We start from the raw sequence: 21416 nt of genomic DNA, 5'->3' as shown, positions 1-21416 counted from the left end.
GTAAAGAATCTGATCACGCACTTTGGGGACTAAAGATGAAGAAAAGAATGTTGATGGTTGAAGCAAACTTTCTGCTGACACAAAACCACGCAATGACGCTGAGGCTGGAGGTCAGAGAATTGAGCTGGACCACACACAGATGAAGGTGCCACACACCATCCCAACTGACACCTGCAGATCACGCCCCAGCAACCCACACCAAAAGACCCACTTGTGCCTCACAGAAATTGTCCCAGTGACCACTGAAGTCATCTCCTCTCTAAGGTGTATGTGTGGGAAGAAGTAAGGCAGATAAATAAAAAGCCTTAAAGACATGATGTTAAAGAAATATTTATAGACAAGAGTCCTGTCTCACAGTAATGCACGCCTAGACAAGTACAATGAGCAGACATGCCTGCTTTATGTACATACCCATTTGTGTTAAATACACAGTACAGAGTTCTACCTGTCACAAAAGTCCTCTAAGTCTATATATGTTAGATATAATTTTACATATGGCCACAGTAATCATGTTCAATTTTCCACCCTGTAATTCCATACTAAACACAGTGAGCAGTTTGAGTAAACAGCCTCAACACTTCCTTGAAATTTTGCAGGGATCCTGCAGCTTTCAAATGCCCAAGTATAGAAGTCTTCCCTATTTACTCTAAGTTCTGCTTATGTATATTTGAATTTTCTTGGAGACACATATTTCTTTCCTGATCAATTCTTTTTCACAGAAGCTAATCATAACCACTCCACGGCATCAATATAGTATAATTATAAAACAGCTTGACATTACTTGAATACACAAGCATACCAGATCACGGTTACATATATTTCAGTGCATATTCCTGGAATAACTTGGTTAAAACAACAACAAAAAAAGTCACATTAAAGAAAAAACTATATCAAATGAAGAAAGCCAATTCTCAGGCATCATACCGTAACTCTTGAACAGTTCAGTTTGCTTCAAGGGCAGTTCAATTGTTTCTCTGATAGTTTTGATCTGGCTGCTTAAGCCTCCTATCATATCATAGGTGACTCGGGATTCACAGTCACCATCTTCTGCTACGCTGGTCCTCGTTTCAATAAAATTTATTCTAGTTCTTGAAGAAATGAAATAAAAAGCATCTGTATTGCTCATCGCTCCAGTTTTGCCAGCTAGTGCAAGTCCCTCACTGCTTCCTCTCCCAGTCAGCTCCAAGTCACTTCTGAGGTCTGCACCATCTCCCTTGCTGTAGGTTTTGTCTCCCCGACCAGAGTGTTGACCACTGGCTGCCACAGTAGAATTGGGTGTAGCTGGTGATCCTGGATCCAATGGTTTGTTCGGTGTACTCACAGATGTCACCTCTGGACTATCAGCAATGTCCATCTGGCCAAGCTGGAAGGACAAATCTAATGTACTTGTCTCCAAATCGGATCTTTCAAGGTCTGGCTCATGCATATCACTGGAAATGGCACTGTCCGGGACAGTCAGCTCTGCACCATCCGTTCCTTTCACTTTCATCACCACAATGTTACAAAGTTTGCCATAGAAACTGAAAGTCAAGAGGTTTCCTGGTATAACTATTTTCCCATCTATGAGAGGATTTAAAAAAAAAAAAAAGACAGAAGACAACATGTCAATCACTTCAACGTAACATTCAGATATTCTCGTATCAGAATATTTCTCTATCGAGAAGCCTATACAGTGCTACAAATTAAAGTAAAAGGCAGTGAAGTAGTTTCAAGGTAATTTAAATGATTCTTTTGTACACAAGCAGACTGTACTGGATAAATATCTGTTAGTATCATACATAATCTCTCATGCTAAACCTATCATTAATGCGAGCATTTAAATCTTCATACAGCACACAAAAGGAGATGATGAAATTAGTCTTGTAAGAAGTAAAAATTTTGTCTTTGTTGTGTGCTTTATAGGTTCACAATATTTCACATTTAACCCACCTTCTTGGAAAGTCTTGGCCTAAAAAAAGGTAAGGCCTTTGTGTTGACAGAGAAAGATTAGGAAATGTGATCTGAATGCACCCTACGGGCATAAAAAAATCAAAGGCAAAAATGTAAACAAGATTTTTTATTTCTAGTCAATCTCATGCATTTGGAATGCAGCTCATGCTTCCTGCTTATTAGCTTAGCGATACTGTTACCAATTCCTAAACAGGACGATTCCCTTTGAGTAAAACAATTTGTAGTGAGTGCTTTGGGTAGCACTACCTTCAATAGCTTTCCTTGCTTTTTTCCCCTACTTCTATAAAACTATCACCCAACAAAGAGCAATTTTGCTTACTTACCACCAACATAAAGATTCAGAGTATGGGATTTCATGTTCGTATCAATCCCTTATCTTGATTTTAATGCATAGTACAGTACTCCTCACAGGGCAAGTAAACTCTGAAGTGCATCATGACATCAGCCAGACTATCAGCAATGATCACTAAACAACCGTAACTTGAACCAGAGATATGGATAACAGACACAAGGAATGTAATCATGGTTAATGCAAACTAGATATTTGCAGCACGACAAAGTTACTTAGCCCAAAGAAGACAGATCTCCAATGGAACTGCGAACAGAATAACATCCTCTATTTAGCCAGAAGCCCTTGATTAACAACATAAAGGCACTGTTTGCTCTTCTGTCCAAAACCTGGTGTTCTACTACATGAACAAAACAGTAAAAAGAGAAGCAACAATACCTAGGTTTCTCAGAAGACAGACAGACATTTCCTCGGCATGAATGGTGGCATCTTTGTCCCTGTGGCAGGAAAAAAAACAATTTTTTTCCAAGCAGTAACTACTTCAAAACTAAAACAGGGTCCACACCACTAAGGCACCAGGATGAATACCAGCTATTTTACAGTACATGATGTAACTCTACAAACAGAAAAGATGGAAGAACACTTTACAATCCTCAGATCCTATCACCTTAACTCTAAAGATACTAGACACGTAGTAACAAAAAAACCAGTATTTTATGGTTAATTTTTCCATTAAAATGCTGTAACAAAGAACATAATAAGTTACATTTATCGTTTCTTAAGATTACAAATACAGAATGCATGCTTCTCAACTCCCTAAGCAAAAGAGCCATTGTTACCCATTCTGAATTGAAGAAATGACAAGTAAGGTAGGTCCTTCAGTCCTGCAAACACACACATCTTCTACTGATTGAGCACCTTGAGCACTTGCAAAACTGTGCATGTCTTAAACACTGCACATCCACTATCAAAACAATTCAAGTTTTTCTCATGGTGCACTTCCTAGTCTTTTCTTTAATCAAGTTTAAGTGACTTGACAGATAAGCCTTAAGCCACTTCTGTCACCAGCCCTGGCCTGTCTGACAACATGTTCTCAAACATCGTCTCATCACCTGGATTTAACACACTAGTCAATATGCATGCTCTTATCCCAAAGCAAATGAAAGGTAAAAGGTGTCTTATGTGAATGTCTTTTTCTGGTGTTCATATTAAAACATTTTACATGAGATTTACAACTCACCAAGAGCACATACATCATTAATTCTCCCTGTTCCTCAGATACACTGCAACGTGAAGACTCAATCATTTTTCAGCAATGCTTTATCCAGACCATCCTTCCCTGTTTCACTTGCAGTTTTATTTCTCATTACAGCCCATTAAACCATTTTGGTTTCTTTTAACCATTTTTAGTTTCTTTTTAGGTTTTTTGGTTTCTTTTAATGCCTTAGGATTTACCCTCCTCAGACAATCTCTACAAGCCTCAAACATTAGCTCTTCTGCTTGTACCACAAAATTAAAGTTTGACTACATTTATTTTGCAGACAAATGCCCAGAACCTTTGTGAGCATTAACAGCTGTATGACACAAAGTATTACACCAAGAGCTCAACAGCAGCAGCCCCCAAGCCACTTGAAGCAGATAAAGCTGCTGCAAATAAAAGAGTGATCAATAGGGGGAGCTCTAAATCTAGAAATAAAAATCAGTTTCTCAAATCTACTAATTAGAGAATCTACCACCAATTTACTGACAGCAACTTGTGGGAAAGAGGAGCATTATGCTAAGTCAGAGGAAAGCTCTGAAAATAGCATAGCCCTTCCTGACAAGCAAACGTATACTCAGTTATGTTGTTGGGTTCTCAAGTTGGGGACTGATTTTTTTACATGGAAAAAAAAGCTAAATTACGTGTACAAGCAACTTTTCAGAAGTATTAATTTGTAGAGAGTGAACTACAGCTGTAAAAACCTAGGCTGCATTCATATAATGGGGCTTGTGTTTATTCTTTAAATAATTTATCTTCTTAAGTGATAGGGTGGCACTACGGTTTGTAGTTGATTAACTGACTTAAAACAGACCAATTACACCTTTCGTATCTTCTTTCTTAGGGTAAATCCAGAGAAAAGTCGGTCATTTATATGACTTTTAGACTGATGGTATGTATGTATAACAATCCTTGGAGTCTGACCCTTTACAGGCTGAGAGGGAAAACTGGTTGTGAATCAGTTTACAAAAACCTTACAGGAATCATAAATATTTCAGAAGTTACAGGCAATTCCTCTGACCTAACCCTTAACTTTTACTTCAGTAAAAGCCACAGCTTTAAAGAAGGTATGCATTGTATATTCATATTGGGAAATATAAACAGACTAGGCTTAATTATTTTATGCAGAATGGAGTTTTTAATTAATGTTTTCAACCACCTCTATAACCAAACAGTATGTATTAATAATAAAACTTCCTACAGGATTAAACTGGCGATAATAAAAAGCCATAAAAATACCATGGCATGAAGGGCAAAGCAAGCTGACACCAGATATTACTGACAAAATGCAAGATGTCCTCATCAACCTTTCTGAGAGTTGGCATGCTGGAAAACAGCATTTCCCGTCTAAAACAGACAATGACAATGTCATGTTTGAAAACAGAGGTTTGACAAGTGAAGTTAATTTATAAAAACTGAAGCGTTGGAACACTTTTAAAATTAACTATAAAATAACTTGATTTAGGAAATGATCATAATCAGATTCTGCATCAGCCTGAATGCTGACTCTCTGGAATGTAGTAAGAATGACAAATATAGGAAGTCATTTCTCAAAGCATTCCTGATTTCAAGACAACAGTGATTTGCAACTTTTGCTCCCTTTTTTGGATGAACTCCAAATAAAAACCAAAAATATACTTATGAAAGCTTCTAATTCCCAAAAATATTCCAGTAAATAAAAGTGGAGCACAAAACCACGCATACACAAAGGTGAAGTTTTGAAAGAAAGCGCTTAAAAGAAAAATCACTTTACTCTCCCCAGCAACGTGGGCTCCTCCTAACCTGATATTGACTCCATGCACAGAGATCACCCTCATCCTTTACAAGTGCCTTACAAGTTTAAAGAATCTGCCTTGATCATGCTGTTCTAAGCCCTTGCCTAATGCAAATGCAATGAAAATAGCTTGACCTCTCCTTCAGGAGGTGCTGAACTAACATTATTATTTGTTAATTTCATGTAAAACAAAAAATATCTTAAGACTAACGAGCATAGTGTTGTTATATTCTTCACATCAGCATCACTCCTCAGTTGATATTCTGTAAAAGCAGCTGAGCCACTCTACTGCCCAGAGGGGGTAGCAGTTAGCAGCAGTTTAGCCAGCAGTTACCACACTCTAGATCTAGCCCTGCAAACATCTAGACAGGTTTGACTTTGAGTACTGATTCCATCAAAGTAAGAAGGAAAAATAGGATCTTCTAAGACGTAAGAATCTGCAGTGCAAAACAGACACCTGGTGCTATATCATTAGCTTATAATAAGTTGCATACCTCAACTTTACATCAACTTCTTCTGCCTGGATGACTGCACCAGTCACAGGCTGCAGAGTGACAGCATCACCTGGACTTACTTTCAGGTTCTTCTGTGTGGTTTCACTCAGCCCAACTTTCCCTCCTGGAAAGCCTGTGATGGGCCAAGCAGTGCAGACCTAGGAAGAGTTTCAAGGCAAACAACTATCAGTTGAGATTTTTTCCCCTCCCTTCTCCAGTCCTCCAGCTAAAGTAAGCAACGTTTTTTTACAAAAAACACGGCCTGAGGGTAAAAAAGTGTTAGGTTAATACCTGATACCATAGAGTAAGATACAAGTAGCACTGAGTTCTTAAGATATGATCCAAGACACTTATCAAGAAGGGTTACACTTTTCCTACACAGGAGATTAAAAGAATTCCACCAGAACTCTACACATTCTGCAGATGACAGTGTGCTGAGTAGGAAACATTACAAACCAGTGAAGAAAGAAGGTAAAAGGCTATACTTTTTCTTTGCAAATAAAACCCATGTATGTGCGTGTATAATATATAGTAAATATATTCACACACATTATTTATCATTTTTTTTTAATTCAGAAAAACGTGTTTTTCCTGTAGTGACAATTAAGATGTAACTACAGTGTAGAAAACACAAAAAAGCACATTCACTATCTTTCTCAATGCATGCTCCACCAAAAGTACAAGAAAAGCACTTGTGGGAAGAAAGTCTCACCTCCTGTCGTCCATCGGCAGAGGTAAGCAAGACCGGGCGACCTATGCATACACTGGCAGTCTTCATGCTGTTCAGTGACAGCTGGGCAAGGGCTCTTCGCAACATTTTTGGAACTTTGTCATCTTCTAACATTTTCAGGAATAGAAAAAAAAAAAAACATTATTTTTTTCCTACGTATGAGATGAATTCAGTATTTCTCACGCTCCGCAGCCGGCGCAGCCACAAAACGCCTCCCGAGCCCTCAGGAGAGGCGGCGTCCAGCCGTGAGGGGCACGCGGGAGCCTTTCTTTGGGGAAAACTGTGCCGTAACAGCTCAGCGTTTCTGAAGTGTCTGAAAACACCCATGGTTACTGGATTTTCCACACAGTTTGGCTACCAGCGCGACCTTTCTGCGGTGGTCATTACTCTTCGACATGACAATAAAAAAGCAAATTTCACGAGGACTCGGCCGACCTTGCCTGAGTGATATCCCCTTCCCAAGGCCCGCGGGGCCCATCTTCGTGAGGGAACGAGGCCGCCCCTCGGTCCCGCCAAGCTCCGCCATCGGCTTCGCAGGGATTCATTTTTAAACGAGCCGCCCTCAGCTCGACGGGCCCGGGTTTCCCTACTGCCGTACCTCCCTCCACAGGGTCAGCGACGCCCAGCGCCAGCAACTGGCCCTCAGCAACGCAGGGGGGGACCGCCCTCGGGGACCCGCCGCAGCCCGGGACCGTCCGCCCCTTACTCTTCCTTCTGGAGGAGGCGGACATGCTGCCTCGCCGGCTGCTGCCGAACAGTTCCGGGAGCAGAGGCCAGCACCGCCCCGGGGGCGGCTGCTTCCCGCCAGCCCGTCCGGCTGTGCCCGGCGCAGCGCCATGGTGAGGCTATGGCGGGCGCTGCAGCGGGCGCGACGCTGTGGGGCCCTCACGGGGCTGCGGGCGCGGCCGGACAGGTTCGGGGGGGTGAGCGTGGACCTGGCCGAACTTCGCCGTCCCCTCCGCCTGGAGCGAGCCGCTTTCGGGCGGTGGCTGCGGGGCAAGTGCCGGATGGGAAGCCCCTCGCCGGGGCAGCAGGGCAGTCGGGGTGGGGGGCGGCGGGTCCCTACGTGGCGCCTCAGCACCTGAAAGAACGCTCCACAGCCGCCTCAGGTGCTGTGGGCCGGCGGTGGTCGTCATCCTGCACACAGCCACGGTCGTGTGGTGGAGGGTGTTCGGAGAGTGGTGGGAGGGAGCAGAAATCAGTTTCCCTGTGCCTTATGTCAGATCCTAACAAAAGCCAACAAACACCAATTGTTTTGATGTTTCCTCTCCAATTGCTTCTGACATGTTTCTCACACTGATGTAGTTTGACCCTATCTCAGTGTTAAATGTGGTAAAAATACAGACTTTCACATGCTAATGCTGGCTGTCGAGCCTGACAAGGTTTAAAGCCAGGAGGCAGGGCAAAGGAGGTGTCTTGAGTGTCTGAGGAAGCAGCCCTTACCCTCTCCTCTCTACTTTGCTCACCCTTGCAGGCGCAGTGGCTCAGTGGCGGGAGGAAGGCCGCATCGCTGTCTGGCTGCATGTCCCCATCTTCCAGAGTAGTTTTGTGTCAGTGGCTGCTTCACAAGGTTTTGCTTTCCACCACGCCGAGCAGGGATCATCCACTTTGACACTGTGGCTGGGAGAAGGGCCCAGCAGGCTACCAGAGTATGCCACCCACCAGGTGGGAGTTGCAGGTCAGTTACAAAAGTGATTGTGCCCACAAAAAACCCCTTTTAAACTAGTCCTTAGAACCAGCTTCAGTAAGAAATTGTTGATCTGCACATCTGCTCCATGGAAACTGCCTGCTTACTGTTCAGATAACTTTACAAAGTGAAATGTGTCATTCATTAATGTGCCAGCACAACCATGTATGTTGCTAAAAACAAGTCAGTCAAGAGAGAGCTTTCTCAAAACAATTCCAGTCTGAGAAAATGATAAACAGGAAGAAGAAAATGTCATCCTGAAGCTTTAAAATTTTGACTCATTAATATTGTTTTTAAACACCATTTTGAGAAATATATTTTGGTTTTCACTGTGCAGGTAAGACAAGTAGTATTTCAAGCTGCAAGCAGGTTTTTTAAAGTGAAAAAGTAATTACACAGTTCTTAGGAAAAAAATAACTGCTCACCGTCCTTACTGTATATGCTTAATATATGCATCTGCCTAAATTATGCTCAACTTAAGGTCTGCTTGACCCAACAGGGATTGTTAGGACTCAGCACAACTGTTAGCCTAAAATACAAGGGTCTAAAAGCTTCTCTAAGCTGTGCCTGGAGCTCCACAACCCAAACAGCAGGTATATTTTACAAACAAACAAATATCTGGACATCACACTCATCTAGATTTCCCACAACCACAGCTGGAAAGGACTTGCACTAAAAACTGAGGAAATTCCAAAAGAAAAAGATAAGAAAAGTGTATCTTTTTTTATATGACATGGTACAAGGAGCTGACGATGAGCCAAAAATACAGTCAGCTTGAACTCAGTTTCACAGACTTTTCTATGTTTTTGCCCTCTCTCTCTCACCTGTCTTCCACAAATATGCCATTACCTGTCCCGTCAGTTGGTAGTCTGCTGTAATCTAGAGGCTGGTTTGGACTCCTCATGTACTGGTTATGTAACAGTAGTTGCAGCAGCGGGACAGCAATTCTCTCCTGTTAAAAGCTTAAGTCATTTGTTTCTGACTTGCAGGGACTGTGGTGCAGGACAGTAATTCTTCACCAAGTGCTGTTAAGACTCATAAATAGCAATTTGAAAAATAGGAAAGATGCATAAAAGACGGATTATTCTATGGAGCAGCAGGTCAGGTGAAAGTAAGTTTGGTAGTGGGGAAAAAAACGACAATTACCAAAAAATGCTTCTGCTGTCGGAAGGGAGAGTTCTGAGTTACAAAGCCAGCAGAGGGCAGAGTGGAAGCTGAAGACAGGCTTGGATTTTTTCAATGGACATGTTAGAGCATGTTTTTGTGAGGTATGAAAACCTCACCATTAAAATATGTGGCAGTAAACTCAAGCAACATAATGCAATCTCCTAGCAAAAGCACCGTGTTACTCCTTATTGTTATAACTTGCACGTGTGAGGAAACTTGACTAACTGAAAGGGGATTTTTCTGAAGTCAGTTTTGCAAAAGTGCAAGTGCTATTTCAAAGAAAATCATGTAATAGATGTGTTGTGATCTCAATGGTGGTGAGGAAGGACTTAAAAGAAAAATTGTAGCTCTGAGAAGCTCTCCAATAAACATTTGAAAAGATGAAGCATGCATTTTCAAAGCATAGTTTGCTGTTGTACTTTGAGAGAAACACTTTGCACCCTGACACGTAGGAAAAAACTTTTGAGCAAATAAGTTTCATAAAGGCAGGTGTCTGGATTTTCATTTATTGCAGAGAATTTAAAATTGCACAACATATATACATTTTGCCACCACTTTTCATTCATTATTGGGAGAGTTTTTTTAAAAGGTAAGAGAGGCATTTGGGCAGGTAAACAAACATTTCCATGTGTGAAATGATGAATGCTTTATTTTTTCCCCCTCTGTTCTCAGTGCATCTGGAACACATCCCAAAAATACACCAAAGCAATGTGGATACCACTTGGGATATGTTTATTCCATTATCTTCTACTTCAGGAAGGAAAGCTTGGGAAGTGGAAAAGTTTCATTCTATGTTTAATTCATTTTACTGAAATATTAATATTTAAATACAAGCATCAATTTTTTTGTGTGTGTGTGCATGTATGTGCCAAACCCTAGACATTTTTATTTCCTGAACAAAAAACCCCAGCGTTTTAGGAAGTTTCTGCAGTAAAGAAAATAATAGAAAGTCTTCATCTCAAAGCTGTGGCCAATCCGTTTAACATGGGACTTAGGATGCTCAAGGGACTGAGGATAGAAAGCAGAGATGTTGAAAGTGGTTTTGTAGCTGGCGGGCAGGCAGCAGAGCACAGGCAGTGAGCTGGCATTGCCAAGCGCACCAGCAGCTGGTTTGCATCCTCTCTGGAATTTCCCACACGGCAAAGGCTCTGCAGCCAGGGCTAGTGCTTCGGCTTCATCCAGCCGAGTGATGACAAAGGTGTGAATAAGCAAGGTCATTTTGCCAGACTAGATCAGAGTCGCCAAGCAGAGAGTAGCAAATGTTACTCATTGGGCTTGGCCATTATTGTTTAGAAATAGTGGAATATGTGATGTGTCTTCCAGCTAACTTCACTGCATCCGTTTGTAGGCGGCAGGATTTTCCAAATATGTAAAGGTACAGAAAAGCTTCTTGGTGTAGGAAATGATTAAGATGTTTTTGAAAAGCATTTCCATAATTCCCCACCTCCTAGAAGAAAGTGTTGTCTGCCATCCAGAAAGTGAATTGTTTGTAGATATGACACCAACAGTGGCACAGGAAGACAAGTTGAGGAAGGAAAGTTAAAGGAGGAGAAGAAGAAAAGTAAAAGTCATTCTCGTCTCCCTCCTGTGCAGTGTAAGTCTCGCAACATGGCTGTTATTTTCATTGCTACCTACTTCAGTTGTTGAAACAAGGTACTGAAGTTGAAGAGAGAGAAGGGTCTCCATACACATGCATGATCATCAGTCTTGGCTAGTCGTGCTATTTAAGGAAATGTGTAGAATGAGCAGCTGCATAAATGTCTAACTGCATAGGAAAATAGGTAGGTTATGATGGTCCAAGGAACCAAAAGGGATTTAAAAGCAGTTCCCAAGTTGTTTCACGCTGTTCCTGTCTGCTGACATTTACACTGCAAGCACTTGTTACCTAGATGACAAGAGCTTTTCAATGCCAAACATCTTTTCATACATGTTTACATCAGTCATAAAGAGGTAGACTGAAGATATTTTTCCCCTCCATTACTCATTGTCTGGAGTTGCCTCAGGGATTTTCGTTTTCTTTAAACAATTTTCTTACCTATTTTCCAGAAGAGAACGTTCAAAACAAAGCAGTGTTGTAATAGTGATTACTTAGTTAGGTTACAAGTGTAAACCTTTCCAGAAAGTCATTGTGGTGTGGGATGATTTAGAGCTCCAGGTACCACATTTGGAGGAAGAGTTTCTACAACCACAGTTCAGAGCCTGCAGCCAAGCTCTGATCTCAGGGATACTAAGCAGGTGTGGCCCAGTGAGCTTCAGCAGAGGGACCCCTGAGTTAACACTTGGGAAAATGAGACCAGAATGCAAATCCCATTAGTTTTTCCTTTCTTCTTGCTTTGGATTTAGCATCATCTAGCAGAGATTCTAGACATCTCACAGAGTATTTTCACTGCCAAAAATTACATTCACAGGCATTGATTTCTGGCCAGCAGCGGAGAGAAAAGGTTCTTTCTGTTTGATTCAAACTGCAGTTTCTTGTTTTCAGCAGTCCCCCTTGGTCTCAGCACCCATTCGCCTGAAGAATGGCTTTTCTAGAAAAAATCTCTGTCATCGTAGCAGGCACTAAAGTTGCTTCTGCTTTCCTTTTGTTCCCTCTCTTAATGAGTACAGTACTTGAACCTGGACACTGCTAAATATTTACAGGAGGAAGGAACTCATCAAGTTACAAACCATGGGGAGGCAGATATATGACTACTGTCTTAAAGCACGTCCTTTGACATATCTTGCAGAAAGACTGGTATTTCATCTTCTAAATATTCCTCCTACACAGAATCCTGCCATGTATTATTAAAAAAACAGCGGATGTTTTGAGTGGGATACTCATTCCTTAATAATCCCCTTCTGTGGAAATGCTTCCTTATAGCATTTTAAATGCATATATATGCTCTTCGTCCTGCTGTAAAATGACACAAGCATTTTTTTATCATTAACTGTTAATTTGAAACCCATGCATGAGTGATGTGGAAAAGAGCCTGGTAAGCTGCACCACAATACTCATTCTGCTCACCACAGTGCACTTTACAATCTGAGAAAAATAACCTGTTTTAAAAGGAAGACATTTTTAAAGTATACTAGTGAGTGTTATACGATGATTAAACACGAAAGCACTTGGGTTTTAAAAAGTAGGAAGACTTGTAATCTGCAGGAGAAAGTTGTGGGCTGAGCATGAGGACACAAGGAAATTCTGAACTGCTCAGTCATACCTCCTGATCTATTTTGTTTTGTTTTGTTTTTTTTAATCAAGTCAAAGTGTCACTTTTCCACTTGGAAGCAATGTGTTTTGATGAACAAATTGACTCAGATTACTGTGCAGTTCCTGTTGTGATTTGTTAGCTGAGCAGCACAGTATGAGTTCATCAATAGTCAACCAGTTGGAACATTCTTAGTACAGTCAGCCTACTGACAGTTATTAACCAGAAAACACATCTTCACTACAGCAGGTGGGAGTTTTGTCATGAATTTTGCTGGAAGAGAGTTCTTGGCCATCGTGGTTATTTGGCCAGAATCACTAGAAAAAAATCTGTTATTTGAGCAAGATTAGAGGCACGTCTCTGCTGAAGCAAATAGCCTTGATAGATTGGATGATATCTGGATCTTACATTCTTTAGTTCTGATAATATTAACACAAGCAAATTATTTCTTGTCTAATCTGAAACACAAACATGGAAAGTACTTATCTTGGTGTACTGCTAACTTTGAATTTTTATACAGGATACTTCACCTTTCCTTGTATTTCCAGTGACAGACCACTTTCTGCACTTCATCCATACAAATCCTACTAAATGGAAAATGAGGAGCATTAGGGGTTCCCTCAGGCTTCATTGGAACTTTAAATTACAGTTGTTAAGATTAAATGTATTTGTCTAATGTTATCTTTTTCATTATTCTCTATGAGGTGCTGTTCTAGATGAGAGCACTGGAAAAGTGTTGGTTGTACAAGATAGAAATAAGGTAAGTTTGTCATAGGATTATACAATAGAGAAGTTCATTTTGATAAGCCTACTCTGTAGTATAAAAAAAGATACTTTTATTTTTACTCCTGTCCAAAATTGTGAGTTAAAACTTACTCCCCTTTAAACAAGTGTCTTGGAACACATGTATTAACAGGTTTCTCTATTGCATTTGAAGGGGGAAAAAAAAGACACTTTGAAAATCAACAGCTTTGTTCTTAATTATAAGTGTTGATAGAATCAGCAGAAGTATGCCTTCTGCTTTGAATTTTTGCCTGTAACTGACCCAAGAGTCCCTTATCTTGCGTCTGGATCCATGCAGACCTCTGAAAACCCCCGTGGCTCAAAGCAGACTTTGGGAGAAGGGTTCTGTTTGGTTTCAAAAATTCCAGGCATATCTGTGGTTTCAAACTAGCAATAACATGGTTGGCCGTGACCCAGAGACCACCATAGTATAGCAGGTGTAAAGATCATTAATTTCTCACCAACTGAAGCATTTGACCTCGCTATTGGGAGTGCCAAACCAGAGAGGATTAGCGTGGTGATGGTGGGTCGTGTGATGTGGCTTGAGGTCACCAAACATCCATCAGTGGTCACGTCTGGCAGCCTCCATCGAGCTAACCTAGGTTTTCATGCAGCACGTGCAGAAAGCTCACTAGCAGTTGCCTGTGCAACCATTTGATATATATCTACCTTCATGTTTTCATCTGCAATTAAAGAGTTTAGTACAGTGAGATGAACTGCAACTTTAACATGGAGACAATCAAAACTTACATACACAAACAGAAGCGTGCAACACTTTTATTTTACATAGTTAAAACTACACCAGAATCTCACTGGCGTAGAAAGACACTTTTCTGTCTTTCCTGAAATAGCTACTACAAGATTTCTTCTTAGGGCCAAAAACATCAGTTCATTGGTAACTACAAACAGAGTTAAAGAACGTAAACAAAAGCGTGCTTTCATAAGCACTTCAGTCATACAACACGTTGAATTTGTAAGAACTGTGAGGGAGAGCAACACCCTTTTCTTGTCTCCTGTAAACTATTAATTTTTTTACTTCCATCAAGTAAAATTTCAAGGACTTCTCTACAGCAGGACCTTCAGACTTACATTCAGCAATTGCCAATTAAAGCATAAATCCAACATGCAAGCCATAGGCTCCGAAAGAGGTTCCAGTTCTAGCCAGCCTCTGGGAACAGAATGCTTACTTTTTAATAAATACCTTAAGTCTTATGGAGTAAAAACCAGAAATCTCACTTTCTGCGTATTTAGAAGGGAATAGTAGTTTCCTAAGCCCAGAAGGCTTGTGTTTTTTTGTTAAAGCTCACCCATAGCTGTTTTCACTGTAGATCTCTCTGTCCAGTTTTACAGTGAGACATCAGATGCTCTATTCAGGTTCTAGGTCCAATTCCATACTTGCCAGGCATCATGTCCTTAGCCGCTGGCCCCAAAACACCAGAGGACAAGTCTGGCCCCACTCCTCCCTCTGCCTAATTCTGGAAAGGAGGGTGGTTATATGGCAGGTCAACTGTTTCAGCTTACCTTTCCAGAACAAAGCCAACAGTGCAGCGAATGAGAAAGGCAGAAGGAGAAAATTGATTGTTTCCAACTCTCCTCTTTACAGCTCTCTTTTTATTGACTGGGTAAAAACTGAAGTCTATGAACACCCATACACTTCTTGTGCAGTGAGCAAATAAAATACCTTAGTGCAAGCAAATTGTCACAGGCAGTTGTTTCACACTGTCAGTTCCACCACTCCTCTCCCTCTCCTTCCACAGAAAATGAACCACTTCCCTGAAACGGTGACTTCTAATAAAAATTATGTTCTGAAAGCTGAAAAAAAAATTTAAACAACTAGTGGAATTTTAGTGGCTGTTTGGGTTTAATCATGAAAGGACAGTTCCACAGCACACAAATTTCCAGGAACTGAAAGCAAATCTGAAAGCCAATAGACAAATATATGTATTTTCCATCTGCTGTATTTTTAATCTATTAAATTCCCATCCAAGCCCTTTTAAGAGTGCACAGGAAAAAAAACTCCAAGGTAGTCAGCAGTTTCAAATCACTGCAAAGCACACAGTTTCCCTCTCTACGCTGCATGTACAAGAAAAGCTTTTTTTTTCTTGCCAGTGTACTTTTTTACGGTTTTAATTTCTAGTTAAAGTTTAACATCTTCCTATGTAAACTTTTAACAAAGAAAGAAAAACACCAGCATGCAGATGTAAAGATAAAGCCTACATTATCTGTGTGCATTTGCAAGAGGCATAGGAACTGGAATTCCTTTACCGGGATCAGTAACAGCACCAAGTCTGCACTTCACATTCTGTTTTAAGTACTGAACTTTATTGCAATTCAATAAATGCTTCAATATAGAAATCACACACAAGGCCTCAGGTTTTATATTCCATGAAAACAAACAACTTACATTAAATGGTTATTACAGACACACAAATTCGTCTTAAAGCCAGTGCAGTACAGAACAGTACTACAATCACACAATACCTGTTTGGAAGATTAAATATATACATTTTTTAAAAGCCAAAACCATGGGAGTGGAATATATTAGTGATTAAATATAAGATTATATAGTCTATAGCAGCTTTTTTAAATTATTCAACTACTCTATCTAGTTATCTAGCAGCAACATTGTCCAATGACTGTTAGACAGTTTGTAATTTCAGTCAGTAGATGTTTTATTCCAATATGTCATACAGACCGTAGGTATCTTTGATCATCACATTAGCAAGAACAGAGAAGGTCCTACTTAAATCCTTACCGATGTTTATAAGAGTAATTAAAATACTGTAACTTAAGAAAAGTCATGTGTTGTCTCCTTCATGTTAGAGAACACAACATGGGCTGCATACTTCAGTCATATTTTTCCCTCCCATACAGACTATAAATGCGTGGAAGTTTCCAGGAGGTCTGTCTAATCCAGGCGAAGACATCGGTAAGTCCCAGGGTAACAGGTCAGACGTCAAGAGAATTACAGACACGAACAGTGCTGAAATACATTGTGACCCACATCACTCCTGTGACTAATCGCTGCTTTGAATTAACGGTGAATAGATGAAGTGACGTGATCCTATGACCTCAGTAGTAATGGGGTAACATTATGTTCTGGACAGGGAAGTTTCATATTTACAACATTTACCCTTTTCCACAATTTCTCTTAAGTGAGTGCTGGAAGCCAGCTTATTTTTTGTAAGCTTGTTCTATATGCTGTAGTGTGAGCCAGAAGTGCAGGGGATTAAGGTAATCAGTATATAACCCAAATAAAATGGAAATGGCAAGCTCACAGTTCACACTGGAATCCAGGCCAGTGAGCTCAATGATGTACTGAGCAAAAATTTCCAACTCTCCATTTTTATGTGCAAAACAGAAATAAACACACTTGTTTCCTTCCACCCTTGTTCATTTGTTTAGACTAAGAGCTCTTTGGCACAGCATCAGCGCTAAGTGCAGTGCCTCAGGCTTTTGGGCACCTACTTACAAGCAGAGGCATAAGGCACTTCTGCATTAAAAACCAGTGCTGATGTGAGGAAACCTCTCATTTCTACCCAGCATACCACAGGTGATAATGAAGAATATGGCTGCAGTTGTGTTCAGAGGTGAATGAACAAGGGTGTTGGTGAACAGACTGAAAATTGTGCTTTTTCTCATTGGATCTCAACCCTTAAATGATGATCCCTAGACAGGGCAATTCTGAAGTTACACTGCAGTTATTAGGTAGGTCTTCTTTTCAAAAGTTACATTAGTTTAGCCCCATTATCAGCATTCAGAAATGAATATTTTCATCCAACAATTCAAAAATGTAGAACCCAAAGACAGTGCCTAGAGCAATGCAGCAGCTCTGGCAAACTGCGTACCGAGCCCAGGTTTCCTGACTGTTTCATGCCTTAGAAATACCTCTTGTTTTAGACATCTTCCTCTTGGTTTAGACGTCTTCCTTACCACAACATATGGACGGCTCGTATTCCAGTTCATTACTTCAGTATGTGGATACAATTTCTTTCTAGTCACCAGATTTGGCTGAGTTGTACCTTTCATTCACGTTTTAAGCAGCTTTGTCAAACGCAATGATAGAAATCAAAATTATTTGCTTGACAATGCAAATCTGTGTACCATAGTGAAATAGACTCATGCTTTCAGAAGAATCCCACATGCTGCATTTGCTGTCTTCTAGTGATACAGAGCAGCTCTAACCCAGGAGGTACCAGGGGAACTTTTTTAGTGAAGGAAGAGAATGGTCAGCACTGGCAACAGTGGTCTTCCCTCTAGTTAGTAGGTGAGGTCATGGCCACAGCCTGGATGTAGTTACTGATAAAAACCTGGGAGGAAACAAGTCTCTTACAGCTCCCCTCCTGCCACTACTAAAGTATATAATAAAAGTTATCATTCTGCATCACATCTTAATATTACATGAAGATATAAATAAGTGAAGCATAAGATATAATAGAGCTTAATTTTCCTTTTTCATCCTTACGTCAAACCTTATAAACTCACAGTCATTCAAGGACCAAATTTCAACTTGCAATTACAAACTGCAGTTAACAATGCTTGAAGATCCTGTACTATATGGAGTGACAAAATACCCGGCTGCCTGCTTTGATGAGTACAAACTTACTCACACAATCTGAATAGTTTCATAATGCAGATAAAGTGCACACATTGTTGCACTTGAATAGTTCTGAAATTCAAGACCTAGTTTTTCATCTTGTTTAACTGTCTTAATAGGTTTATCTATCTATCTATCTATCTATATATATATGCACACACTTAAATAAAAGGGTAACAGAAAAAGGCACTTGATCTAAAAGCCAAGCTCAAATGAAATCACTAATTATTTGAGTTTTCTTACCATAGCTTGCCTCAACACTCCTCATGATCTCTGGTTTTTACTTTCTTTGACCACTTTTGTGTAATACAGCCCTTGCCAAGTAATAAAACCATTTACTACAGAAAGTTTGCTTCACAACCACTATTTAAACCAAAGGGCCACAGATGCCTCTCTGGGCAACATAAAGTGAAAGCCCTCCAAGGGTCAGTAATGGTAATGGAGTATCTTTCCCCATATGCAGTAGCCTTCTAACTAATTAATACTGCGACAAAGTCTGGGTCTCCAGTCTCTCTCTACAAAGATCTCTCTTTACTTGGTGTAAACTTGACATAGCTCGTTCCATTGCAGTATGGAAGCTGAGCAGAGGCAGAAGTAGGTGCAGAATCAGGGTCATTAACTTATTATCACTTGGCCTCTGCTGGGTAGATTCTTTTATTTAGCTATTGCTAGCCACTGTACGTCCAAATTATTTCTAAATATTTGATACAAACCCTAAAATGTCTGTGGTGTTCATCTCTTGACATGGCAAGATGCAAGCTTCCACAGGAAGGCAAATCTCCACGAGGTCTTTTAAATTCTATTTTGCTTTTGAAAGTGAGCCAGCACACTCACTTCTTACTGAAAATGAACTATCAGAAGCAGGCAACATTGAACAGTAAATGCATGTAGCTGATCGGCAAACAAGACACAACTATGAGTTTACACAGATTTGCAAAAAGCTAGTATTTTACCTACTAGTAGTTAGCCCAGGCAAGTAGGATTTGACTTAAGTCGAATATCAAAAATCTCATTTGACCTCTTCAATTTACTAGTCAAGAGAAAAACCTCCTTTTTTGAAGCGTACTGGATAGAGGGGCGATTCTCTGGCTGTAGTTGCAGTACACAGACCCTCTAGACCCTTGAAATTCTGGCTACTTTTTTCACGGGGAATATTAACACATCGCTTGGGTGGATGTACACAGCAGGCACAGATGCAGCACAGATGCTGCATGTTTTCTGCAAGAACAGGCTACATACTATACTGCTATTACAGCATATTTGAAATGTAGCCAGACACTTACATCTTGAAAAGGACTTAGTACCAACTTTCTTCAAATGACAGTTTTCCCCAATTTGTTACACCTTGTGGCAGTGCACAGTGAAGTGGATTGGATTAAGTGATGTGACATACATACAGGTGTTCAGTTGCACAGGGTCTGAATCTGAGAGAGGACAGAGACGGGGGCTGAGATTCAAAGGACTGAAAAGAGGGAACAATGTTATCTTGGATTAAGAAATCAGTGGAGCCAGCAACCTTCAGAATGCCCCTTTCAAACCCACACCCTGTACAGTATTACCAAAAGTTTCTTACTTCTTTAATTTTGTAGGAGATATACAAGAAGGGCATGTAGCAGTTAGCTTTGGTCAAGGACCAAAAACTTAGCTTATCCTTGTGCTGAAACCAACAGGCTTACATTCTGACAGGTTTATGAAGCAGAAGAGAGAACATTTAGAGTTAGAGATTTTTCTGATCAAAAGGTTTAAAGAGTGTTAAGCTGCTCTTACAGGTAACTCTAAGGGTTGCTCTTTTCACCCAGGAGACACAGCAGTTCGAGAGGTTTTTGAAGAGACTGGCATCAAGTCAGAGTTCAAGTCCATCCTAAGCATACGACAGCAGCACAAACACCCCGGGGCCTTTGGGAAGTCAGATATGTACGTCATCTGTCGCCTGGAGCCTTCCTCCTTCAGCATCAGCTTCTGCCAGCAGGAATGCCTGAGGTGTGAATGGATGAACCTCGATGAGCTCGCCAGGACGAAACATGCTACTCCCATCACCAGCAGTGTCGCTAAACTCTTACTGTATGGGTACCGTGAAGGCTTTGGCAAGATCGACATAACCATGAGGGAGTTTCCAGCCATCTACACAGGCCTGTTCTACAAACTATACCACAGGGAGCTGCCCGAGTCCTACAAAAACATTACATGATAGCAATACATTTCACATTTCACTGTATTAATAATTTAGAATTATTATTGTAGTGTTATTTAGACCATATTAAAATAATCCATGGACTTTTTAGGTAATTACGAGAAAGTAAATATTTACTCTCTAATAAGCTATAAATTATTTTTAAAGGTAAATATTGCTATAAGTGTGCATCAGATTTGTTTTCCTTTACTCCGTAAAGCAAATATGAAGTAAATAAAATAGCTCCACAGATAGCTACCTAGCAGAAAACAGAAGTGTTACTGATCTCAAAGATATATTTTCCAAGTAATTTTACCTCCACATGCACTGGCACAATAGGTTTAAAGAGCAATATAAAGACAATATGAAACATTCATGTTTTAATCTGGTATCGGCAAAAGTAGTTAATATCAGCAAATAATTGCTTCTATTTTTGCTACTTCAGAGAGGAATAAAAAGCTCGATTTCTTGAGCGTAGTGTCACGTGCTCAAAATCTGCCATGGAAGTCAGCTTTTAGCAGACATGGGAAGAAAAAGGATAGCTTTCTGTCCAGGTCCAGTTTTTGGTCCAGGTTTGTACTGCCCAGTTCTTTTCAGTGCCACATACCAATCCGAGTATTTCCGTGATCGGTAAGTGTTATAGTTATTAGATTCCAAACGCTCAAAAAAGAAACATTCTTCTGTTGCACATTTCTGAAAGGGAAACAGAGAAGGATTATTGATATTCCACCACAAATGAATGGCATCGTGTTTAGATTCATGGCAGTAATTTATCAACGACGTTAAGTTAGCAGTTTGTTTGGTTTTAAGACATTCACATTAAATATTTCATGTTTGAGGAAAGATATTGTGAAAATACTGTTAAAAACACAAGAAGAAGAGCTTTTAACTGGTTAATTTGTTGTCTTTGATACAGACTAAGCAGATTCTGGTCTGTTTCCACAATGAAATGCTTTGGTCTAATCTGAAATTCAAACAGTTAAATGAAGAGCCCTGTCCCTTGGCACTTACTGATGTCCAAGATCACCAGTTTTGCAGTCTCATCCTAGGTTATAATTCAACCAAAAAGAAACGCAGGATGTAAGAGAAAAGGCAGTATTTCCCCAGGAGTGCCTTCCTCTAACCAACCTTTCAATTAGACCTATAGTATGGCCTTTGCCTATTCTTTCCTAATTTTGAGTTTTAACTTTCCTAAAGCTAATTCAAAGCTATGTACTTGCTCAAGATTTTTTAAATTCAAAACTTCTCCTATGAATTTAAGATCAGCCCTGGCAAAGGAGTCTACTCCACACAGAGACCTAGCATGCTCTGTTAGTCTGTAGAAGTAAT

At 40.3% G+C, this 21416-nt stretch overlaps 3 protein-coding genes across 7 annotated transcripts in view; 1 reads left to right on the top strand and 2 right to left on the bottom strand.

Annotated features, from left to right (window-relative positions):
* The window catches only part of AFG2A (AFG2 AAA ATPase homolog A), a 203624-nt gene extending 196379 nt beyond the window's left edge, over nucleotides 1-7245 (bottom strand). The window contains exons 1-5 of one of the 3 annotated variants that reach the window (XM_061994288.1): nucleotides 7094-7245; nucleotides 6478-6602; nucleotides 5766-5923; nucleotides 2678-2736; nucleotides 925-1560 (exon numbers count right to left, since the gene is read on the bottom strand). In XM_061994288.1, coding sequence (XP_061850272.1) covers nucleotides 925-1560; nucleotides 2678-2736; nucleotides 5766-5923; nucleotides 6478-6602; nucleotides 7094-7226 — 1111 coding nt within the window. In that variant the 5' untranslated portion in view covers nucleotides 7227-7245. The other 2 variants (XM_061994289.1, XM_061994290.1) reach the window with 2 other exon arrangements.
* A 51-nt stretch (nucleotides 7246-7296) lies between these two features.
* Nucleotides 7297-20208, top strand: NUDT6 (nudix hydrolase 6). Of its 3 annotated transcripts, none has more exons than XM_061994293.1 (5): nucleotides 7297-7418; nucleotides 7970-8173; nucleotides 13242-13297; nucleotides 16195-16249; nucleotides 19717-20208. In XM_061994293.1, exons 1-5 carry the CDS (start codon nucleotides 7343-7345, stop codon nucleotides 20103-20105), a joined length of 780 nt encoding a protein of 259 aa, XP_061850277.1. In that variant the 5' UTR covers nucleotides 7297-7342; the 3' UTR covers nucleotides 20106-20208. The 3 variants fall into 3 exon arrangements, with proteins under 3 accessions (XP_061850277.1, XP_061850276.1, XP_061850275.1); XM_061994292.1 differs by having other exon boundaries at nucleotides 7297-7491; nucleotides 13254-13297; XM_061994291.1 differs by having other exon boundaries at nucleotides 7297-7491.
* The window catches only part of FGF2 (fibroblast growth factor 2), a 36060-nt gene continuing 30264 nt past the window's right edge, over nucleotides 15621-21416 (bottom strand). The window contains exon 3 of the mRNA XM_061994294.1: nucleotides 15621-20780. Coding sequence (XP_061850278.1) covers nucleotides 20595-20780 — 186 coding nt within the window. The 3' untranslated portion in view covers nucleotides 15621-20594. The remainder of the gene's footprint in view (nucleotides 20781-21416) is intronic.

This window comes from Colius striatus, chromosome 3, assembly GCF_028858725.1.
Source record: "Colius striatus isolate bColStr4 chromosome 3, bColStr4.1.hap1, whole genome shotgun sequence".
Taxonomy (NCBI): Eukaryota; Metazoa; Chordata; class Aves; order Coliiformes; family Coliidae; genus Colius; species Colius striatus.
This window is presented reverse-complemented; position numbering and strand designations above follow the sequence as displayed.